At 44.2% G+C, this 25,159-nt stretch overlaps 1 protein-coding gene across 2 annotated transcripts in view; it reads right to left on the bottom strand.

The window, feature by feature from the left end:
- Nucleotides 1-25,159, bottom strand: part of tmeff1b (transmembrane protein with EGF-like and two follistatin-like domains 1b) — a 96,800-nt gene that overhangs the window by 46,925 nt on the left and 24,716 nt on the right. For both annotated transcript variants that reach the window (XM_012856168.3, XM_036131334.1), the window contains exon 2: nt 4,236-4,345. In XM_012856168.3, coding sequence (XP_012711622.1) covers nt 4,236-4,345 — 110 coding nt within the window. The remainder of the gene's footprint in view (nt 1-4,235; nt 4,346-25,159) is intronic.

The following is a 25,159-nucleotide window of genomic DNA, read 5'->3' as shown; positions in this document are numbered from 1 at the left end:
TACACAGTTTTTATGAAAGATTATCACATCCTGCTGGCGTATTCCGGTGCTTAACGCTTTGTTTTTGCTCAACTTGTTAGTAAAGAAAGCCTGCCATGTTTATTTTTAATAACAGAGGATAACAAGATATAACAAGGAAGTAGCTAACAGCTAAAGATATTTGATTCCAAGAGGGAAAAGACTGGAATTTGGCTGGGAGTACAGTCTGAACGTTGGTGTTCAGTGAGGCTGATGCTAAACCTGCCGAGGCTCAGACACATCTGTTTACATCTGCTAATCACGCCAGGTGCTGGGGCAATTTTTATCCACAAAAAGAACCATCAAAACATTATGAAGATATAGGCCTGGTGTATATAACCCTATTTTATCATGATCAAACGTTTTTTGGGCTTTTTTATAAGCATGTGGCTATATACCTTTAGCTCATAATAAAAAGACAAAGACTGATTGAACGCTAATTTTGCCTGCAAGATGAATTCTCACGGCATTTGTGCGTTCACAAACACACGAGAATCCATCTTGCACGGCTCAGGCTTCAACCGTTTGTCTCCGAACCACAAACGGTTCGGGCCAATCCCGTTGCAGTATTGAGGTTTAAGGGGGGACAAACCGGTGGGACGAAAGCAAGAGCGGTTGAGCTCACAGCCGGACCAACACAAACATGGCAGCACAGGAGGACGCAGGCATAGCTGCTGCTATCACATCTGCTTTGTAATAATCCATGATTTAATCTTTGATAGCAGAACAGCAAGAAGTGCCTTGACTACCTTTTCCTGTTGCGGTTTCACATAGCAGCTGCTGCTTACGTTTTTTAATTTGATACTGTTGTTGGCTAAAACCAACCTTGGTAGGCTGGCACTAGGTGTCGCTTCGCCCAATCAGCTCAGAGAGTTCTGCTGAGATTCATTCAAATGAAACGGATTCAAATGGAGCAGAACTAGATTGATAATGTGCAGAACTAAAAAGCTACACATGATCAATCTAGCTGGCCAGGTTAGTAGAACATGGTGTGTAGCAATACTTGGTAGAGGAATATATCAGTGTGTACACCAGTACTTTAGCATAGAAGTATCCAGCATTGATGTGTTTCTTTCTGTCATGCGTCGTGAATGCACAGCTTGCAGGTTAAGATTTTCAGCCTGCTGGATGGAGGCTCGCTGAAGTAGAGGCGTTCTCTTGATGCCGCTCCAAAAGCTAAAGGTCAGAGACGGTTGAATGCAACAACGTCACAATTATTTTCCAGAACAGTGTGCAGCTCTTCTCGTTTTCATTTACTGAGGTCAAAGGTCAAGTGACCATGGATAAAAACGCAGCGTCTCTCGCTCGCTGCGGCTAGAATTATTTGTTAAAAACAAGAACTTGTGCAGAGAAGCATAAATACTTCCTTGTTTTCACTTGTCATGTCTTCTCAAAGATACGTTTACACTTTGTGTTGTCAGTAGTTGCCCGTCATCATGCTGCGTTTCATTCTTCAGTTGCTATGACTACTGTTGCCAGTAACCCATGAAAATATTATAACCAAACGTTTTCTGAGTAACTGAGTTCAGCCAGTGACGCTTCAGGAAAACGAACTGGCCCGACTCAGTGTGCCACTAAAACAGGTGAAATAACCATTTCACACCAGTAGGGGGCAACAAAGTCAACACTGACGCATCAAATTGCCAAAGAAAACACTTGAGCGCAGCTAAAGATTGGCAAAATCTGTGCAGATCATGTTTTATTTGACAGATTAGGGGTTTCAGGACGTGTTAAACTCTCTGGGGGAACAACATGTTGGGGGATTTAGAAATAAACTCCCAACAACAGTGTACTTAGCGTGCGCAGAGTTGTAGCAACAACATTGTTTCTAAAAGTGTCCGTTTATTGCGCCTACATGGACAGCACAGTTTGGAAAGAACACTTTTTTACATTAAAATGCTGTTTCTGTGTGGGTGCAGAAATAAAATGTGTAAGCCATTAACTTTAAAACTCTATTCATTTTACTTTATTTAAGCTGTTAATATTTCCACAAAACACATAATAATCAACCAGATGTTAGAAAGTCAAGTTCAAGTAGATTTTAAGCCATAATAACAAAATATGTCCAAATCCCCATTTTTAGCCTCAGGTAGAGGCTTAAATACAATTTGAACTGCTGCGGTTGAGCTACATGAGGATATTCCACTGGATGGTAATGAAAGTATTTGAGCAGAGACATCCTGCTGTTTTGCATCAGGACAGCCAGCAGCTGCAGGGATGGGTTTGGTAATCCATATCCAATCACCCAGCAGGATCTCCCCGCAGGTCGGATCTCCGGTTCACATCATGGAAACTAACTACAGATTCAACCAAACACAGGCTAGGGTTTAAAAAGTTTATTTTAAAACAGAGGAATGTGTGACTGGAGCCCTGAGAGTCCGTTTAGACCAGGGGAACGTGGCAGAGACGATGCAGGCGAGGCGTTGCAGACAGAACCAGCCTTGACTGGCAGCAGCTGACAAGACCAGATGCTGCAGGTAGAAACAGGCTTGACTAGAAGCCGACGACATGTTCCCAGCGTGAGCGGAGCGAGACGCAAAAGGCAGAGCAACAGGTGGAATGACTTTAAGGTAATTAGTGGCAGCAGGTGGAGCTGATTATGGGGCTGAGTGGGGGCGGGTAGTCGACTGAGAGAAGAGGAGCATGAAGTGAGGAATAATCGGTCCAGAAAAGTCCAAACAAAAGCAAAAGCCCAGAACGTGATGATATCAGAGTCAGAGAGGTGAAGCTTCGGGTTTTCAGTTTGTCTCCAGCAGATACGGAGGAGAATCCTTCGTCCTCTCATTATCAGCTCCTCATTGGTCACCATACGCTGCAGAGCTCCTGAGGGCTGCATCCTTCATGCACAAAGCGGCGTTATCACAGATCCTTCCTCCTAACAGCTGTTAGACTTCATCACTGCTCCAGTGAACGTTTGTGTTCCTGCTGCAAATGCGATTTTTTTTTTAATCAACCTATCGACACTTCTTTAAGTTTACAAGTTTTGATAATTTAAATTAATTTTAAATATTTTTTCCCCTGTCTGGACAGTGTCTTATTCTTATTTTTAGTTTATATATTGTTTCCTTTATGTGTATCTGCTGCTTTATATTTTGCTGCTGGTGCCCCTGAATGTCTCTGCAGGACGCCGCGCACAGCGGAGCTCAGAGATTAGCTCACAATGAGCCAGGACCTCTGCTGGAGCATCAGACCGTCCACCATGACCCGCCTGCTGCTGGATTCTGAAGTCTGGTCCAAACTCCTGATTTTGTTTCCTTCAGTAAAAGCCTGGTGAAATTCTCATTTTGTAAATAAAAGGCCAGGTTTTTCTTTGGCTGCTGCCATTCTCTCCTGCCATCTGGATGCTGTCCGACTCTTCTGTTTACATCCGTATGTTTGAGCGACATCCATGTCTCCAAGCTGCCGGGGATGGGACTCTGACTGACAGGCAACATGCATTAATATGAACATTTCTAACACTTTGAATGTTTCCTAAGACAATCAGATCAGGACAAGGAAACAATAATGCTAAAAGTGCTGCCAAATAGAAAAAAAATGAAAGATGAAAATACCTTTTCCAGAAGTCAATGTTACAAACAACAACAAATCAAAAGCCGGAGGATTAAGGGAGATGATCCAAGGATCCGAGCCACAAACAAACCAGAGAGCCTGAGGATCCAAAAGAACAACTCAGGGAAGGATCGTAGATCCGCTCTCACTGGCCACCGACAACCTAACAGGAACCTAACAGGAACAGGGCTGCTAGCAGTGATAGTGTCTCTCCAGAGCTGGACTTAGGCTCCCCTGGATTAGGCGAATGATAGAAGACCTGCTGAGCAGCGAACCCTGAAGGTTATGAAGTCGATTGCTCTCTCTGCTGCTCAATGAACCACTGTCCTCTGAAAAAAAAGCTATGTCCTACATTAGAGATGTCTTGTTTTGGCAAATCTGGCCGAGAAGCTGCAGTGTGACCATCAATGAGGGCCGATCTTCCCCCAGGATGAAATAAAAGTCACTGCTGGTTATCAGAAACACTTGATGGCTGTTCCTGCCTAGGGCGGAGCAGCTAGTTAGGTTGGTGGGGATTACTTTTTCACATAGAGCCAGGTTGTAAATTAAATCATCTACCCATCTTATGTTGTCTGATAATAACATGATTTATGATCTGAATCATGTAAGAACGGCAGGGAGAGACGCCCCGCAGCAGCACAGAGCGTTTAGAAGCAGCAGATCTCTACCTGGAACTGGCAGACACATTTGAGCTGAGCGCCGTCGTCCCTGCAGACGCCTCCGTATCGGCAGGTGGAGTCGTCGCAGACCCTCAGGTCGCTCTTCTTCTCTGACACATCTGCAGGAGGAGAAACAAGCACATGGCGAGGATTAAACAGGAAGTCAGGCAGAGGCTGGGTAAAACGAGAGTTTATCTGATCCCAGTCGCCTGCTGAGGCTTTACGGCCGGCAGGACACCGCTCCACTCTGGGAACACACCCTGAATTTCACTGAGGAGCAAACGTTGCAGTGCCTTGCTAAAGGATTCACATCCTTTGAACATTTCTTAGATTTTGTTGCGCTGCAATCAGAAAATGTCCAATTAAATAGCTATACTGGATTTTATTATAGGATATCAAAGCAGATGTGGATTTCTCCACATTTTATCTTAATTTCCCTCTGGGATTATTAAAGTTTCTGATTCTGATTGTGATTGAAACAGCCATTTTATTTTGAAGTGGTCTGGGGAAAATGTCCTCCGGGCTTTGTGGGGGACTTTCTAGGTATTTCTCTGGACTTTGGTTGCTTTTCACACAGGTTCTGTTCGCTTTCTGACCATTTGCAGAGAAGGAAACCCCCCCGCCTCTCACCTGTGAGTCAATAAAGCAGAAAAACGTTCCTGAACTGAAGGGAAGCGCTGCTTTAAACAAGCAATACAAAACGTATAGCATTCATTTGCTCTCAGTGACTTGATGCTTGTCTCCCCGACGTCTTCAATCCTCTAAACTCGTTATCACTGGTGCTGGGTCACACAATTAATCCACATGGTGGATTCTGTATTGCAATAAAAGAGCTAAATCAAAGGTCTTAATTCAGAGTTTTTACTGATATATAATCTTTTAACATGTCAACATTACTATTTTACTTTATTTTAGGGAACTGGGGTGCTAACAAAAAAAGTTAATTCAACCATCAATCATGACTTTGATGCCAGTTTTAATCTTTAAGCACCAAAGAGCCTCTATTCGTTATTTATGCCGTAGAAAATGGATGAAGCAGTCATCAAATGTGATATTCATCAGCGCGTCGCTAACGAGCAGCATTTCCTAAAATGTCAGCGGTGCCTTTAAGGTCGGAGTCTGCTGCTGTTTTCCCTCAACTCAGAGAAGTTTCCCCTGGAAGTCGCAGCTTATCCTGAATCAGTCCTGCCCTTTAAAGCTTTTTATGAGCAATCAGTTAATAAAATGTCACAACGCGGCTCCTCGACGGCCGTTTGCTAATCTGCCGGAGCTGAGGAGCAGATTAAAATCCGACACGCACGCTGCAGGTGGCGGGGGGGGGGGGGAGACGATAACAGGAGAAAGAGCCGCTAACTTAAACCGCCCACGTCGCCTTGAATATAAAAGCCTCAGATTACAGCCTGCAGCTGAACTGGCTGTGAAGAACAATGTAACGGCTCATAATTACACCGAGCAGCTCCTAAAAACGGCCGCTGAGGATGGAGACGAACCTCCAGAGGACGGGTTTGTGTCCAGAAAGCTGACCTTCAGGCCTGGAGAGAATCTGACAGATGAATCAGGGTTTCACCCCACAAGGTCCTGGTTTGGGGCCCCTGCTGGATGTTTTTTCTTCCCGTAGTCTTGAGCACATTCTGTCAGCTTTTAAAGACGTCTCTGTCATTGCTATGCAGGGGATATTCGGTTGTAAACGAGGTTTTTGCAGTTTCCTTCAGCTGCACAAAGACAACTGAAACATTTGTCTCAGAGTCGTGCCTCTCGGTGCCGCCAGGAATCTGGGGACAACCTCTGACTCGGGTTTTACATCAGATGTTGAGTCTGGAGCTGGTTCTTTAGCTTTTCTTTCATCGTGTCTGCATTACGCCACGCCATATTTATCTCTAAAGCACTTAAAGTACAACAAATGCAAAAGAAATCAAAAACACGACAAATACAAGGAAAAAGTCCCATACTAGGAGACGGATAGTAACTCAGTCTGGGGTGGAAGCCAATGAGAAATAATGTGTTTTTTTAAAAACGGGTTTTAAAAACAAAGAGACGAGGCCGGACTGACCGTCAGCGGCAGCTCAGTCCACAATTTAGGGATCTGTGGATTTATACAAAGTTTTTGTAACTGATAAAAGCCTCCGGTGAGAGGATGTAAGAGAACATGATGGCATGTAAAGGAGTAACAGCTCAGATAAATCAGGGCTGAGACCATTCATAGACTTAAAAACAAACTAAAGATTTCTTAAATGGATTGGAAACTGAACAGGAAGCCAATGAAGGAACGCCAGAACCAGAGTTATGTTCTCTCATCTTCCATTGACATGCAGCAGCGTTTTGCACACAGCGAAAATGTAGATAAATGTAAGCAAAATATTCTTAAAATGAATGTATTTGTCCTTACTTTGAGCAGGTAAATAAGATGATCTGCCAATGGAATGAGTGTTTTGACACTTAAAATAAGCTAATTAGATATAGAGCGCTTGAAATAAGATGATGGAGATGAGTTGTTCCTAATTTAAGTACAAAAATCAAATTTATCTTATTTTAAAAAATCTCTCTATCTTAAAGGAAGAATTCATCACGAAACGACAATTGGTGGAGTTGAACTTTTGGGTCTCGTCGCGCTGCAACAACCAATCAGGAGCTGGATGTGACGTGGGGTGAAGGACTGCAGCGGAGACGAAGATGTTTTCATTCATCATAGAAGACAAGCTCATAGCTTCATGCATGCTCCGTTTGAGGGATTGCTGCAAAGCCATCAACAATGCAGACGACTGTCCACTGTGGCTCTACGCTCTTTCAGGAGGAGTGAATGCTGCTTGGAGAGACTTGATGCAACCTGCTGGGTTTCCTTAGAGAGGAAACTTTCTGACCAACCTGGAGGATCTGATGGAGTCTGACTTTGGAAAGAGCCTCAAGATGACATGTTTCATGAATTGGTGCTATATAAATTAAACTGAATTGATTTGAAGTTGATGAGAATTGAGTTCTGCTCACTTGAAGTCTTTGATCAGTCTGAAAATTGCGTTTTACCCAGCATTCAACCCCCCCCCCCCCCCACCAACACACACCTTCCCCTCCTCCGTTTAAAAAACACTTTTCACCCTGAAAACCCTCAACCTGCTTTCACCACCGTCTGAATTCACCTCCTGCTGCTTTTCTGCCGATGAGCAGCTGCAGAAAGCAGGGAAGCGTTTTTTTTTTTTCAGAGCTCCTTTGTTTAAATCACAATATCGTTCCTTTGGTTGTAGATGAACATGAGGCAGCTCATCCTGACCTTTAATGGCAAAACAGACGACTTTTCATTCACACACAGACACGACTCCTTTGGTCGTATTAATAGGGAAGAAACGCAGGTCTGCCGATGGCTTTCATGCTTTTAAATAAGAACCTTCAACCAGATATTCCCTGCTTTAAAGGAGCTTAAAGTGAGCTACAGACACGAGTCTGCTGCTGTCTGAGAGCCGTTCTGTTCATCGATCCCCGGTTCTCCTCAGATCTGGTGCGCTAGCAGCATCCAGACGGCCGGAGTCAGACGGAGCCATGGAAGTAGGACGGTGGGAGGCTGTTCTGCAGGGAGGTGCAGGTCTGCAGGGAGGTGCAGGTCTGCAGGGAGGTGCAGGTCTGCAGGCCGTTCACGGCTAATTAGGTCCATCAGCAGCCTGCAGCGTCAGGGCTGCTTCCTGTTTGCTGGCTCTCACTGTCTTCATACCCAGATTATACCAAACAGAAGTGTTTACGCTCCCAAGGGAGACAGACCGAATTTCTTTATCCACACAAAGAGGCGCTTCAGAGTCCAGGCTGTGTGATCTGAAGCAGTTGCTGATGTCGTTCTCCACCAGGAGCCGCGCTGTGCTCCAGGTTCCTCACCCTCATACGTTTCACAGCACAAGCGCAGATTTGAAATGCGCATAATTCCCAGAACTAAAGCAGCAGCCGTCGCTCCCGGGGCCGCCGCCCAGGACCGACTCCTCATCCGGCCCCCGGCCTGAGGGAGCTGGACGTCGATAACTCATCTCCTGTTTGGACGCCTGCAGGACCCCTGTAACCGTTTAGCACCAAAGTGCCACACAAAACGCCTGATTCCGCCCAAATAACAGGAGGAAACGTTCAAAGCTTGGAAAATGTGAAGGACAATTAGCAGCAGAGACCCGCCTGCTCCGTCACTGGCTGCCAGCTTCAGGTGTCGCAGGTTTTTAAGCTTTTCACCTAAAATCTGAGTTGGGCAGAAAAGCTTTTGGATTTTCTTTTATCTGAGAAATAAATAAACTGTTCAGAAACACACCAGCTGTGGCGTTTTCCACGTTCCGCCTCTGGTGGTGTTCTGAGTGATTTGTGACGACAGGACAGAGACAGACGGAAAGGAGGCTGGAGACAAGACGATTCTTTTGTTTAAAGTCGGATCTTTCTGGGTTTCTGTGGCGCTGGTGGCTCGTTATTTCAAAGTAGACTGACAGGAGTGGAGGTTTGAGGAAAGTTTGGTTCTTGGCAGGTTCTACAAACAGCTGCGAGGAGAGTTACGCCTTCTGGGTTTAAGCATGTAGTGGAAAAAATATTCTCATTTATATCCTTTAGATTAATTTGTATCTCTTCTATTTTGTCATTTATTTACAAAACTAAAAACTAACTTTTCCATTTTCTATGTTCATTTATTGTTTATAATTTTTTGGTCTGTTTATTTATCTATTAAAGCAGGGAGTTTTTGTTCTTTATTTAATTTTTTTATTTATTTAATAGAAATATTTTCTCTTGTTCCTGGTTGGTTGATTTTCTGCTGGGATCAGCTGGTAGGACAGGAGTCTGAGCTGCAGCAGCCAATAAGAACGCGTTGCTCACTGTTGGCCTGATTCCCTGTTTTATGGATACATAAAATGATTGTAAATTTTAATTTAATGCTATTTAAAGTAAAGACACATGAAATGTTGCTTTAACTGACCTTATGCAGGCTTGTTTAATAGAGATGCTGCAGGCAGGAAGGCTCTCCTGTAGAGGTCAGTGTCACAGCGGCTCTGGAGGAGCTGCTGACTGAAGACGCTCAGGTGCTGATGAGGAGGAACCTCAGGGTCGTTCCTAATGTTCTTCATCTTAAGAAGAATCCTGCTTTGTAAAACCGTCTCCAGAGCTTCTAGAGGAGTCCCCCGAACAGAACCAGCCTTCTTCATCAGCTTATTGAGCTTTTTTTTAAGTCACTGGCTGCCTGGAGAGGCAGCAGGTTCCTGGGTTTGAATCCCACTCTGGGTCCCTGAGCAAGACCCTCAGCCCCACTATGCGTCCCAGGGGCCCCACAGCGGCAGCCCGGGGCTCCCTGAGGGACGGGTAACTACAGAGGACACATTTGATTGGAATGACAGATAGAAATGACGATGATGATAAAGGAGCCAGCAGAGCTTTAATCCTGATAATCATCTTCAAACTATTAAAGACTCTAAGATGTCTAATATGGCAACAGTTGATCGTACATTTGGTTCAGACTGGAGAAGCAAACGTCTCCAACACCGCATTAAAGATTCAGTCCCAGTGGGTCAGATTCAGATCTTAAACTTGACCTTGGTCCATTTTGAGCTATTAATGTTTTTATCAATGAATCCATATTTAGTGGTTTCTTCCTTTTCTTCATGTTTAACATCCCTTCATCCCGCCTCGGGCTGCCGACGCCTCAATTCAAACGACACAACTCCTTCCAGCCTGGCATCAAGTGAGAGATCTTGAAACAGAGACGGGAAGACAGACGGTTTTTCTCCAGAGTTTGGTTTTCCTTTCAAAGCGGAGAGAAACCTTCTGAAGGTCTGCTGCGGCGTATTGATCCGGGTTCTCTAAAAGCCGAGGGTTTATCCTCAGCGGGGGTGTGACGCAGGCGAAGGGAGGGGGGGGGGGGGGGACATTCAAACCACCAACATCACTGATGCATGTTGGGACCTCAAATCCCCGTCACGCTCTCACACACACAAATGTTCCAGTTTTCTGAGCAGTTAGGAGGCATTAAATAAGGAAGAACGCTGTTTATGAGGCTCCCAACCACTCATGAATCCTAATGAGCTCACTTCCATCTCCCAGCCGCCTATAAAAAAATACCCAGCATCTCCTCGCTCCAAGGCTTCACAGAAATACACATTCAAGATGAGCTCTTTAAGCAAATGAAGCCCGGTTTTGTTTGTTTTCTTCTCCCTTTGGTAACTTGTGACTAACAGAGGCTGACGGCGCCTGTCAGGACGGCTGCTACCTGCAGGGGCCCGATGAAAGAGCCTGGGTGATCAAACCACGCCGTCTACGCAAAGATCAGAGAGGAAGGAGCTCAGTTTAATTTGTTGGGTTGTAACGAAACGAAAATAGAAGCAGACCGACTGAGGAGAACAGCAACGAGCCTTCAGACACGCAGAAGCACCAACATGGCGGCCGCGGGCACCAGGAAGCCCCCCGAAGAACCACATGTGGGCCATCAAGCCTGATCTAAAAACTAGCACAAGCCTCCAGTCAGCTGCTCCTCTTCCTCTTTAATCCTACTTGCATTTGCATACATTTAAAATGACAAAAGCATTAAAAACATCTTTACAGTACGTAAAGTTAACGTGAGCACTTCTAGACTCTTCTAGTTCAAGCTCACGTTAACATACCTGACCCCAAAAAGGGGAAGAGGTATGTCCGTTATGAAAAGACATGCAAATTTCTTAACTTCAAATATTAGGAATCATGCAATGACAAGCACTAATATTGACATACCTCGACTATTGCCCAGCAGTTTGGTCAAATGCCACTGGGGAATATATGAATAAATTACAACTTATACAGAATAGAGCTGCTCGTGTAGCACTCAGGTGCAGCTACAGGAGAAATATAATATTAATGCACAAAGATCTTAATTGGTTGTTGGTCAAAGATAGATTGTTCTATTCATTGTTCATTTTCATAAGACATATTTCTAATTCATAATTTCCTTCCGTTTTGTTCAAGCATCTTTCTTTCAGTGTAGAAAATCACCAGTACAGTACTAGACATGCAACTAAAGGTAATTTCACTTTACCCATAGTGAGAACAAATGCCATAAAAAATACTGTTGTGTTTAGAGGCATGAAAGAATGGAATAATCTGCCAAAACATATCCTGCTTGCTAATAATGTCAATAAATTAAAATTATATGTAAAACAGTATTTATCAAAATAATGTAACTAAATGTTTATATTTATTTATATATGTGTGTGAATATGTATGTATATGTGTAGGTATGTTCACAGGTGTAAGTGTGGAAAGTGTTTTATATTTGTCATATTTCATGCCCGCATGTGGGTACATATGTACGTTAATATGTGTATATGTTGTATATGTATTTGTATATGTGTATTTTCTTTTTCTTTCAATTATTTGTTGTATTCTTTGTTTTGTTTTTAATGCATATATATTTTTCAGGACCCCAGGAAGAATAGCTGCAGCATAGCTGTAGTTATTGGGGATCCTTTCAATAAAACTAAAACTAAAAAAAAGGTCAGTTCAGGTAGCCCTCCGTATGACACGGCAGCTCTCAGCTTCATAAAGGCTGCTGACCCCTGATCTAAAGGTTCACTGGCATCCAGCTGAGACTGAGAGCAGGAACCAGGCGTAAAGAGAACCTTTTCAGGTGCAGACCTTCATCTACACCTGAAACCATGAAAGCATGGAAGCTGGAACCAGAAGTAAAGAGCCGTTACCTCCTCACCGTCCGACGTTAAAGCAGACTAAACATCTGGAGTCACCACATCATTCCTGTTTTTCACACGTCTCAAATGTAGAAACGAACAAGCATTACTGGTTTTCATCTATTTGGGGGAGGCCAGATTATGACGTCATGGCTTTGGAAGCTTCTGATTGGTCGGTTAACATTTGAGTTAAACTGAGGCAAACATGCGCATGTAGTTTAATGTTGCTCTCCATTTGCCTTGGAAAACCAGAGTAGGAGCTGGGAATGGGGAAAAGCCGAGTAAACAGCGTTTTAGTTAATACGGTGGGAGAAGTCGGGATTCCAAAATAAAAAAAATAAAATAAAAAAAGGTTATGGTTCCAATATGGCGACGTCCAGGAAAGCTGTACGCTCCACATGCTAACACCTCCTTTAATTTGTTAAAGAGCCGCAGCTCTTACAGCTGTGCCTTGTAAAATAAACATGTTTTATCACAGCTTCCTGTTGTTGATGCGAGGGGCGGCCATGTTGGATCCAGCAATCAGCCTTAAAAACATGTAGCTGATTTTTTGAGGGGAAAGTCTGACTTTAGGGGCTGGTACAATTGATTCTTCCGATCAGAACAGATAAAATGTAACATAAGGCTACGCCCCCAAAGCACTGCATCATGGGAAAATCCCCAAAATTCAGAAGGAGCACCATTTCAAGTTGAACCAGTCCAACCAATCAAATACAGGATGAAACAGCAAGGAGACGGGTTCTGGTCTGATTCTGGGTCCATATGTGAACTTAGAACATGGAATATAACGTGTTTCTCTACATTAAACGGGTAAATGAAAGCAGATGTGGTGTTCGTTGCAGTTTCTGGTGTTTTCTTTGATTTTGCGCGTAACTGAAGCGTGATGCTGGTACTGCTCATCATGCATGAACCTTCAGAGTGTTTGCCCTTCAATAAACTCCCTAATTAGTCTCATAAAGCTTGAAAGCTGCAGCAGGACCCGACCGCAGCAGCGAATCCTTTCAAAGTTGACTAAAAAAAGAAGACAGCTGGATTTAAACCTTAGACCTGGTTACAGGGGCTCTGAGCAGATGTTGCCGGGCGACCTGCTGTCTAATTACGTCTCTTTCTTCCTCCTCCTGACTAATTGCTTTTAATTCAGCCTCCTTCATGTCTGCGCTTGCTGGAGGGCAGAGGGAACATCTGACCACCAGAACCCTGGAGCTGCTCCTGTCAGCTGCTCCTCCTGACGGATCTCCACCTGGAAACCGCCGCCGGCGCCACCGCGGCGCGAAGATAACGGCTCTGATGCTTAATTCATGCACAGCAGACTCAGACGGTTCATTCTGGGGTCTGACGGGGAGTCGGGGCAGGAAGGGACTGACCTCCAGGGAGGCGTCGCTAACAACACGGGTCAGCCTTCGTTCCTGACAGAAAGTCTCAGATTTACTGCAGACCAGTTAAAAGTTTTCATCTTGTACAGAAAAAGAAAAGCCTGAAGGAGCTCAGGTGAGAGCTGAGAGGGCTTCTGATGCAGAGACACGTCTGCAGAGCAGCTGGAATTTTATATGATCTGTTCTAACAAAAGGAAGGTTGTCTGTAATCATTAAAACATCTTAAGCTGCTCTTTAGCAACAACAACGCGCCTGTAGCTGACTGACACACTTCTCTTATGTCCAGATATTCATCCTAGACTCCTCTACAAAAGTGTCTACCAAATATAAAATGGCAGCCCACATTTTCTATTTAAAGAATAAGTTTCTAAATTTCAAAAATTGTGCCAAATTGTGCCAAAATGTTGTTTTTATTTCTGTAAATAAATGACAAAATGGAAGCAAACACAATGTATCTAAAGGATGTAAATGAGAATAGAAAATAAACGGAGGATCTGGTTCACTTTGGGTGGAAGCAGGCGAGAGAACCGGTCAGGAGAAAAAGAAACAGACTGAGAGGACGAGAACCAGGAGAGGAAACCATCAGAACCAAGGAACCAAAACACAGAAGCAAACGAGGGAAAATGATCCAATTATGGAGTTTAAATTGTCTGTTGATGCTGAGTTTACAGCAAAGACGCTCAGATGTCTGTTAAATGTAAACCAGTACTGCTGCAGGTCTAGCCTGTTTTAGTCCAGGTTTGTGATCCTGGCTCTAGGTGTACGGTGGGGCAGCGGTTAGCAGCAAAGGAGGTTTTGGGTTTAAATCCCAGCCTAGAGCTGTCTGTGACCTGGAGAGCATTCCTCAGCTGGAGGACGCTGCTGGCTCAGACCCTGAGACCCTCAGGACTTTCATCAGGGCACAGCCTGACAGACACCAAGGGTTAAACTGTTCAGATGTCACCTTAAAAGTCTGCTAACGATGGACCATCCAATCAGTTCTGGTCCGGTCAGATGAGAGACGCTCCATTCTTACTTCTGCATGTGGACATCACTGCAAAAACAGAACTAAAAATAAGTCAAATCTTCTTGAAATGAGTGTGTTTGTCCTTGATTTGAGCAGGTAAACAACATGATCTGCCAATGGAATGAGTATTTTGACTCCTAAAATAAGATAATTAGATAAAATAAGATGATGGAGATGAGTTGTTCTTATTTTTTAAGTGCAAAAATCTTATTCCTTTGGCAAATCGTCTTATTTACCAGCTCAAATCAAGGAAAAATGCACTAATTTCAAGAAAATTTGACTTATTTTTTCTTTCGTTTTTGCAGTTCATAAATGAAAAACAGAGCAATCAGATCTCAGAGAAGGACCACAGCCTGAGAAAAGTCACTCACGTACTAAATGGTTCAAATCCCTGCTGAAGCGCCTCGTTGTGCCGCTGCTCAGGCGCTCCTGCAGTAAAAGCACCAAACCATCGTCCCGCCTGCTCTGTGGAGCCGCTGCCTGTTTGCTGAACTTCCTGCAGCTCCACGTTTTCTCTTCAATTATAAAACATCTTCCTGAGGAACATTTCCACTTATTGTCGTTCAGGTTCGCGTCACCAGATCCACATCTGGACAGGATTTTGTTGCAACGCCGCAGGAGAGTTGCAGAAACAAAGCAGCAGCAGAATGTTGGCTGTAATTCATCAGAAAAGCAGCAGAACAAAGCCTAGAAAGGAAGGAAACGTGTATAAAAACACTAAATTATGTTAAAATGTTCTGAACTGGCATCCACTTGTGAACCTAACGACGGTGGCCATTAATGTTAGGAATGCAGAGATGCTGCTTCCTCCCAGAGACTCTAATGTCGCCGCCGTTCCCAGGCAGCTCTTTAGCGAGGAGCCGAGAGAGTTCATTAAACGGATGCAGTTTAATTCACTTTCATTTGAGACATTTGCCAAAAAGCTGTTAATACTTTCCGAGCTGCGCTTTGAAGCCGCGCTGGGAAATGAAGAGAGATGTCCTCGGATGCCGCTCATCTTCCTCCCCTGATTGAACGCTCTCGATATTTTTGTTGGTGGCCTTAATGGAAAAGCTATTTGCAGACATGAAGCTCGTTCAGCTGTAAATCTCGCCTGTATTTCATTTGCAGGCTGTGTTTGTGTTCTGCCTGGCCATTAGGCGGCCGGGTGAAGGCTGCAGGACGGAGAGGCCGTTCCCTCCTCCCCGCTCACCGTCAGCCAGGTAGCGGCTGGTCGGCCTGATGCAGACGCACGCCGCGGCCTTTTAATCTGAAACGCGCTGCAGATGTTTCTACGCAGAACAAACCTGAGAACTTCAAAGAGCCTCATTAGCCGTCGGCTGAAGGAGGAAAGCAGATTTCCTGCTCTGCTGGTCGCTTCAGCACAATTTGTGAACACGACGGTTACATGAATTAGTTCCTGATTTTACTGTTTATTTGTGCTTTAAATGATTGAAAATGGGCAAATATGACTTAATGTTAGCATTGTAATATTAAAACCTGCTTACATGATGCATATACAATACACAACATGGATTATAAACTAGTAAAAGCCCAAATAAACAAAGATATTTGTCATTTTCTCTAAAATATATTTGCTGAATTTCAGGGAAATGCCTTTAAAAAAAAATCAAGGACGATAACCTCATACAGTGATGTTTGTTTCTGTGTAAACTGAACACCTGATTTGGCGTTTTTAGGACAATTATCTTGCTGAAGGACCGCATGACGACCCATTACCTGTATTCTGTTAAAGTCCACCCCATTTTTTATATTCCTGTTGTTCTTCACCTCCAAGAGCCTTTGGAAGGAAACAGGCCCGCAGCACCACAGATCCTCTACCAAGCTTTCTGTAACCAGGGACAGGAGATGCTCTTCTGTCTATTCATCCTGTTTTCCACACCAGAACCATCCAGAGTTCTTCTGACGGAACGACTCAGTTCGGTCTCTTCTGCAAAGCTTCAACGGTTTAAGTTAAAGTGTTCAGTGTTTTAGTTTGAGTCCTGAACATGCAGCAAAAGCTGCGATGGAGGCATTTGGATCAAGAAACGTCCCTAAATCCATCAGAATCTGTGCACAGACCCTCTCCACACAGTCTGGCGCTTTGCAAAGGAGAATGGACCAGGACCAGGACTTTAACCTCTGGCTATGCCCTAGAGGACCTGCAGCCGGACCTGAAGGGAAGGTTGGTTCTGACACCAACCCATGTCCTCCCTGCGCTTCACAAACAGGCTCCGCTTTGTGCCGGTCGCATAGAACAAAGACAGAACCCCAGAAGCTTCTGGCTGCAGCCTGATCAACGTTGTCAGGTGGGTTCCTGATGTAGTGCAACACTGAACAGCTGTACCTGCAGATGTGGCCCCGCGGGGGGGAGCATGCACCCAGATGTGGCCCCGCGGGGGGGAGCATGCACCCGGGGGGCCGGGACCCTGATTCCCCAGCAGGTCTCCATGTTGCAGGACGCCATGACGTCAATGCTCTGCGTTCAGTTCAGGTCCAACATTTACGTAGCCAGTCGCCTTCACTCATAAACACATCTGATGAGACTAAATAGGAGCTCTGGGCCCGCTGGTTCTGGAGAACCTTTAAAAACACAGAACTCTTGTTGACCTTTCAGAAATCCAACGACACAGCTGGACACCTTGGACGTCTGCTGCTGGGGGACGAGCGTCAGCAGGAAATTAATATGTGGCCTTCTCTGTGAGCTCAGAGCATCAGAGGCTCATTTTCTATCTACTGGTCATCAGAGCGACGGGGGGGGGGGGGGGCAGAGACCCATAACACCTCCTCCGCTTTGTTAACGCGCTGAAAAGTGTCCCGCCTTTCCATTTTTACAGATCGTGTGTTTTTTTCCCTCTGGCAGCGTCTCCACATCCAGATGTTTCCATTCCGGCAGAACAGCTGCCTGCTTCCTCATCCCCTCCTCTTCCTCTCTGAATCAGCGCTCCTGTACGCCTCCACACCCCCGCCAAGCCAGCGGGTCGTTTGCATAATGGCAGCCCGCTTTGTTTCAGCGCGGGTAGATGATGGCGAGCCAGAGTCCAGCTTTCAGCGTCTTCTTCTCCTGCTGGGAGGAGTTGGGCACGGAAACATTACCGGCTTCACTCAGAGCCTCATTCAGAGCTTCATTCAGAGCTCAGCTGGAAACCAAAACACTCTGATCTGAACAATCTCCAATCTGCAGCCCGCATCGGCTCACCCTGCATGAACACCCGCATCAGGAGGCATCTGACGGCAAAAATGACGCAGAGAAAGGAGAAAGAAGTGGTAAATCTGACCCTGAAACATCCTGAAGACAAAGTTTAAGAGCAAACACTGAGACATGTTTAAATCAAAGAGAGGCAGGGGGATTAAAGTTACATAATCATCTTAAAACCATGTTTAATTATCTGAATTAAACTCAAATATGTAGGAAAGCTTCATTTTAAAACGTTTTAAATAAAATCCTGTTAAGATAATTAGTTAAACTCCAAAGGCAGGAAATTCAAAGTAATCCTATAACTGAACTGGAAACTGCTTGAACCCCAGCAGACCTACAGCGGTTCTGGTACCAGGAGCTGAAACATCAGAACCAGACGCTGGATTCAATCATCAACATTCGCCGCTGTCTCTGTCTGAGCTGTCAGCGCTGAATAAATGCAGCATGTGGTTCTGAACGGACCCAAACAGGAAGTCCCCGCTTTAGCAGCGCTGCCACGATGTTTTAGAAGTTTGACTTTGTGAGGAGCCTTGAGATGAAGCGTGTTGTGAAGTGGCGCTATAGAAGTAAAACTGAACTTTGTGCTGCTCTGTTTTAGCTGCAGGGGAAACCTCTTCTGGGAAAACTGCAGCATCTATCAGGAGCTTCTCAGCACTAAAACCGTCCAACCGCTGCTTCCATGCTCTGATCTGACACAGCGCTGGTTTCTGCAGGTAAAGATTCAGGTGTTGGTCACTAAATGCTGTGGTCATGTGGATAATCCAGCGTCAGTTCTACACAGAACTGTGTGGACAGCAACATATGCAAGGTACCAATCTGGTTTTGTTTCTCTTAACGTGTCCCGTTTGGATGTGTAGCTCTAAGAGTTAATGTCTCAATGCCAAAGAGAGTCCAACGGATTTACTTTCACAAGTGGAAAATAAATCGCCATAGTGCTCCGCTTTGTTTATGTGCAAAAAAGTTTATTAGATATTAATCTGGGATTATTTCAAGTTCAATAAACACAGGAATAGAAAGATAAAAGAGAAAGAAAGGATTAATATAGATGATGCAAAATGTTAAAAAGGAGAAAAAGTGACAAAAATAGAGGAGAGGAATAAGAGAGAATAATTTAACATCCTGGGAGTCTGCGTCTGCACCTGCTAAGAGAGATATAAAAAGTATAACAGGTACAAACAACCAACACTGAAGAATACGTAGTATTATTAAATACAAGATATATAAGTTAGTGCTGGATGACATACAAAAAAGCACATTGATAAAGTAGAAATCATATTGATCGAAATCAATAATCATCAATAAATTCAACTGTATTTAAAGTGCAGCGTTGTCCATTTTATGCGTTTCTATAACTGATCTCAGGTCAGTTTATGGACACACGGTCCTCCAGCGGTCCAGCGGATGGATTTAACCACAGAGGACCATCAGTCATGTGACCCTGACCCAGAAAGTCTACCAGGTGGCTAAACACCTGAACGATAAACACACGACCATGAATGAATTATGACCTGTTGTTCTTTTACAGCCAGTCATCCAGAGCGAAGCTTCAACGCGGCCCTGAGCACCACGCTGCCGCCGCCGTGTCCGTCTGCAGGAATGAGGATCTTTTACTGGGAACCACCAGACGCCCAACTTCACAAAGGTTCCACTTTTTACTGCAGAGATACATTCTAATCATTTATAGCACAAAACCTGTTAGTACAGAAACAGGCCGGGTCGGACGGCTTTTCTCCTCTCCAATGGTCTGAGACTAAAACTAGTGTGATGATTTAAAAGCTTTAACAGTGAAAAGCAGCTAAAAGAGATGAAATTAGTTGTTTTTTTTCTCCAGGGCTGCAGAACGTCCTTCCTCTTACTGCTGCTGATCTGTAGCTCCGGTCTGGTTTTCTCTGAAGGTTTTCCTTCACTCTGCCGGTTTTGTTTCTGTGATGAAGAGCTTCTCTTTGCATTTGGGGGCCCGGCTCAGTGTGAGAGCAGCCTTTGTCCTCCCCGGGGCGTTTCTCACAGCCTGTTTACGGCCTGTGTGTGTGTCGCGGCTGCTGGCGAGCCGCTGTCAGGGCGCCGCTGTCAGGGCGCCGCTGTCAGGGCGCCGCAGAGCCCGCTGCCGAGGCCAGATCTGCCCCCAAACTCCCGCTGCTCCCCGCCGGCCTGAAGGCCGAACAAAGACGCTCTCAGACGGCTGCGGCGGGAACAATACACTTCCAAAACCTTGATTATAAAACGGGTTCATTTAAAGCGGCTGTCAGCAAGTCAAAGAGGCCTGACAGCCCAACAGAGGCCGCACCATCGCCCCCCATTTGCATTTTCAATTTCCAGCCCTCCGCTTGTTTTATCCTCCGGTTCTGGCCTTTTAAACTGTCTGTCAGGATCAGTCTTCCTTTCTGCCTGGCGGTCTCTAACCTCAACCGCTCAGAACCCGACCAATCACATAAATCTCACACGCGGCCTCTTAACGGCCCCGCTGAGATGGAAAATTTCTCCCCCTGGTATTGATTCAGAGGCAGCGTCACAGCCCGCCCCCCCCCCCGTCCCTCTGAGCTTCTGCTGCCGCGGCCTGAAACGTCTCTGAGACACAAAACATCCCAGATTAAAGCAACTCTAAAGAAGAACACAGGGCATCTCTGTAGAGCCATCATCCCAGAAATGTGGCTGGGATCTGAATGTAGTCCGGTGAAGATCAGAGTTTTATGTCCAGCCTCTCAGGTTTTTACGTTAAATCACTTTCTGGGTCATAAAAACAGTTTTATTCACCTCAGAGTCGACTAAAATAAATGTAAGCACGTTTTGTTAAATCAAAGCGACGCGTCAATAAAACCTCCTGTGATATATTCAAAGTTATCCAAGACAAAAACAAAGGCTGCATCAAAACCTTTGTGAAAATGTGAAGATATTTTAGCTGTTGGTTCAAAGGTTGTTAAAGCTGACGATCAGATGAACTGCATCAGGTGAACTGCACCAGATGAACTGCATCAGATGAACTGCATCAGATGAACGGCATCAGGTGAACTGCATCAGGTGAACTGCATCAGATGAACTGCATCAGATGAACTGAATCAGATGAACTGCATCAGATGAACTGGACATCTGTGTTATCTAAGATAATCTGTTTTATTTTCAGAAACCCTAACAGGAGTAAACTGGTCCTGTTATGAACCTCAGCAGTCGGACCCACTGGGTAAAAAGCTTCTGTTATAAATAACATTTCTTCATTTTCAATTAAAAGCTCATCTTTTAAACTGTCATGTTTTTTTTTTTTTTGTGGAAGCGATGAAGCAGAACCAGAGAGAATGAAATAAAACCATTTGCTGCATTTAGACGCCTGACGTCTCATCAGCTTCATTCTCTCCTGTTTTCTGTTCTCATTTAAACTGATCTCAGTAGAGTTCACTTTCATTTCTGCTGTCAGACTGTAAAGAAACTCCAAACTTCTGACCACGTTCACTTCTCAGAGCCAAGGAGCCACCGTATCAGCGCCACAGCTAACCCTCCACCTTCAGCGTGAAGCACGGTGGCGGCACCGTCATGCCGTGGCCGAGCAAAGCCCAGATCCCAACCCAGCAAAGCCTGACGCGTCAGCGTTAGCTTAGCCGCCGTGGTTCGCTCTCGCCTCTGTGAGGTCGGCTTACTCTATTAATAAATAATAAAAATAAAGAAATGCATCAATGTTTATTTATATTGCAATCATGAAATCTTGCCAATGTTCAGTATATTAATGTGAGATTTTTAGAATAATTTCTTCAGGGTGATTTTTAACTGATGGTTTTGATGAAGTTGACAGTTAATCTATGAAATCTGATAAACATTAAATAATTTAAATTTAGTAAAATAATAGCTTAAAAGTATGTATATATTTGTAAAAAAAAAAGTAAGCATTATATAATATTGATAATAATAATAATAATAAAATGGTAACATTTGAAATGCAAATAGTAATTAATTTGAAATGTTGCACTTTAAAGTTAAAGAATTTAATTAGTTATTTTGTTCCTTTGACTTTAATGAATCACTTTGTGGGTTGGGATTCACTGAGGTTTTCTTAGTATTATTTTCTTTGCAGTTTGAATAAAAATAATTTATGTCATTTTAAATAACACAAGTATAGTAGTAATATTAATTTTTCTTCTTTTTAAAGTTTAAAGTTTTTTTACCTGCATCTGGACCAACTGTGAATAAAATTTCCTGATACACTACATGCACCGTCCCTCTCAAGTGGGGAAATGCACAAATTAAATGGACAACTTTATATATATATATATATATATATATATATATATATATAGATAGATATATATATAGATAGATAGATAGATAGATAGATAGATAGATAGATAGATAGATAGATAGATAGATAGATAGATAGATAGATAGATAGATATGCATCCATCCATTGTTTAGATGATGGATGGATGCAGTAAGAAGACAAGCTGTTCCATCTATGACCTGCAGCTGGTGACCGATGATGATGATGATGACGGGTTGCTTTTGACAGACTGGTCCCAGTAGGGGACCACCAAAGGTGGTCAGCAAAATGATTGGCAGATTAATCAATAAGGATTCAACCGTTAGCGTCTCCTGTTGGTAAAAAGCTCAATAATGAGAACATATTCTACCAACAACCTACCCCTGCTGCCTCAGTATTCCAATCAGCATTTCACAAAAAACTCCCTGGATTGCAATAAATGTTAGCTAATTATTAGAACCAAGCTCTATCTGCCAGGCATATATTTGGGGAAAGTCATTAAAACAAAGTGGTTTCATTACCAGGGCTGCACACGTTTTTCAGTAAAACTCTGATGAGACTGAATATTATTTATTTTCCCAGTAGCTGAAGAGGTTCTTCTTTATCTGAGGTCAATATCTGCTGTGAAAGCTGCACAGAGACACATGAACACACCGAGAAGCATCGTTAACCCAACGCTAACCAAAGGCTTTATGGGGTATTGTCTGTCTTCCTGCCACCGTGAGGCTCCGCCCTCAACATGTGTAGCAGCTCCATATTTAATTTGTTTGACTGGTATCGTCCAGGTGGAGGTTTGTGGATTTCCCGTAAGAGAAAAAAGAAGAAATCCATATTTAAGGTGACGTGTCATACGTTAAGGCCTCAATTAGATTAATTTGCTACGCAGCAAAATGCATGAAAGGTGCTTCTCTTCAGCACAGATGGTTGTTACCAACAAGACGATCCCTGCAGATTTTATTTGATTGACTGAATTATTCAAACAACGACTGGAGTTTCTGCTTCCAGTTATGATTTGGGTTTGGATGTTGAAATATGATGAAATAATGGCTGAGGGATTAAATGCAGGTTGTATACAGAGTCTGAAGCCATAATTAGCCTTTCCACAGTTTTAAGAAAGTTGCTGTAAAGAACATAAAAAAACTAAAAATGAATCCCAGTTGGGATTGATGTGCTGGTCTTTATGGTTTCTTGTCTGTTAATCTGGCAGGGAGTGTTCTGACCGCAGGAATTGAGACGCTTTCAAGGAAACACCTCCAAATTAGTATCATTTATATTGTTTTTTCTAAATGATTAAGATAAAATCCATGACGGTTGCAACAAAAAGGAGAATTTCCGTTTCATCCTTATTTCCTCTGCTTGCTGAGCAGAACTGGAAATGAGAGCAAAGACACATCGGTCTGCATGAGTTGTTTATACGGCCTTTTGATCCAGTAAAGTATAATATTTTACAAATACAAAACTATTTTCCATGTGTGGAGCTTGTTGAAGGTAACCGCTGACCTCCCCTCCAGGCTGTGTCACCGCCCCGGTTCCCCGGCTCAGAGCCAGAGGACGGACGCTTTAACCTTTGACCTTTGCACAGCCCAAATAAGGCTGACATAATAATATGTCAGGGATGAATTTATCAGCGGACATGATTTCATTAAATAACAAAAACACCAAAGTCATAACGGTTTAGCGATGTCCCCATAAAATAATTTATGTTCAGGCAAAATTTTGGATTAATTTCACTAAAGATAAAATGTGAAAGAATACAGATTATTTTTTTAATATCAAAAAGTTAAGAGTTAAGTTAAAAGTTGCTATGAGATGACATTAACATGATCCATCGACTGAACTTTGATTTTAAAACATGCTAACTGAAAGAGAACAGTTCATGTCGGATGACTTTGTCTGAAGCTCATTTTATGCTGTTTAAACCTGCTTTAAAGCAAACTAATATTAAAGCTGCAAAACTAAACCTTTAAGCCTGTTTTTCCTCGTAAAACACCACTGTGGTGTTATCAGTGACATCATAGCGTGAGCCGACACATGAACAGTTCTGTCTCAGCCTCACAGCCCCCCCCTCTGTGAAAGGATTCGCCCAAAGAGTTGGTGGAGCGACACTAATCGGGTCCCGTTGCCATTCTGGGCCCGGCGGTGGACACCAGGCCTCCCGTCCCTGAGCTCTAACACTAACCCAGCAGGTCGTCCGCCGCTGACGCCTTTAATTGGTGCACAAAGACATCCAAAGCTGGCAGTGCCTTCCTGGATGCAGATTGCTCCACCTTACCTCCCTCCGCCTCTCAATCCTCTCTGCTGATCCTGACTGAGAGGTAACCGGAGCCTTCAGACGGCACGCAGGGTTTAAAGATTCCCGGCTCGATCGCTGATCAATGGCGAGGAGGAAAGCTAAGCCCGAGCGCCGCGGAGGCTAATGGCTTCAGAGCAGAGGCTGCAGAGAACATGAGCTGCAGAGGCTCGCAGCGCTGCGGACATGTGCGTACCAACAAACCGCGGGGAAGGGGATTTATGATGGTGCAGAGTGCAAAAAAAATAAAAAAATAATGGGTTCATGTGTTATATTGGCCCAATCAGCTCCTGCTCAGACGTCACGTTATCCTTCATCTGACAGATTTACAGATTAGAGTCACGGCTTCGTTGTTTATCTATTCCAGGCAGCAACAACAACGATGCAGGCAGCAGCGTTACATCAACAGCCCGGTCCTGTGCAGCGGCAGAAAAGCTCAGAACAAACAGCCCGGGTAGGATATGAGCCGAAGGATCCGAGCTCAGGGAGGCACTCAGGAAACGCGCCGTGACTTTAAATCTGCAGGGCAGCATCTGAAAACGTCTAATTGGTGAGAACTCGTTTAACCAAAGCGGACGTTCGTCAGCGGCCGCCATGATAAGTGCTGTCTGGATAGTGCAGTCAGTGAGGAAGGAGGCAGGAAAAGGAGCCTGGATGCTTCCTATCATGCTGGATGCTTCCTATCACGCTGGATGCTTCCTATCATGCTGGATGCTTCCTATCATGCTGAATGCTTCCTATCATGCTGGATGCTTCCTGTCATGCTGGATGCTTCCTATCACGCTGGATTCTTCCTATCACGCTGGATGCTTCCTATCATGCTGGATGCTTCCTATCATGCTGGATGCTTCCTATCACGCTGGATGCTTCCTATCATGCTGGATGCTTCCTATCATGCTGAATGCTTCCTATCATGCTGGATGCTTCCTGTCATGCTGGATGCTTCCTATCACGCTGGATTCTTCCTATCACGCTGGATGCTTCCTATCATGCTGGATGCTTCCTATCATGCTGGATGCTTCCTATCACGCTGGATGCTTCCTATCATGCTGGATGCTTCCTATCACGCTGGATGCTTCCTATCATGCTGGATGCTTCCTATCATGCTGGGTGCTTCCTGTCACGCTGGATGCTTCCTATCACGCTGGATGCTTCCTATCACGCTGGATGCTTCCTATCATGCTGGATGCTTCC

The sequence above is a fragment of the Fundulus heteroclitus genome, unplaced genomic scaffold (genome assembly GCF_011125445.2).
Source record: "Fundulus heteroclitus isolate FHET01 unplaced genomic scaffold, MU-UCD_Fhet_4.1 scaffold_42, whole genome shotgun sequence".
NCBI classification, from domain to species: domain Eukaryota; kingdom Metazoa; phylum Chordata; class Actinopteri; order Cyprinodontiformes; family Fundulidae; genus Fundulus; species Fundulus heteroclitus.
The sequence above is the reverse complement of the archived record's forward strand: the minus strand, read 5'-3'. Positions and strand labels throughout refer to the sequence as shown.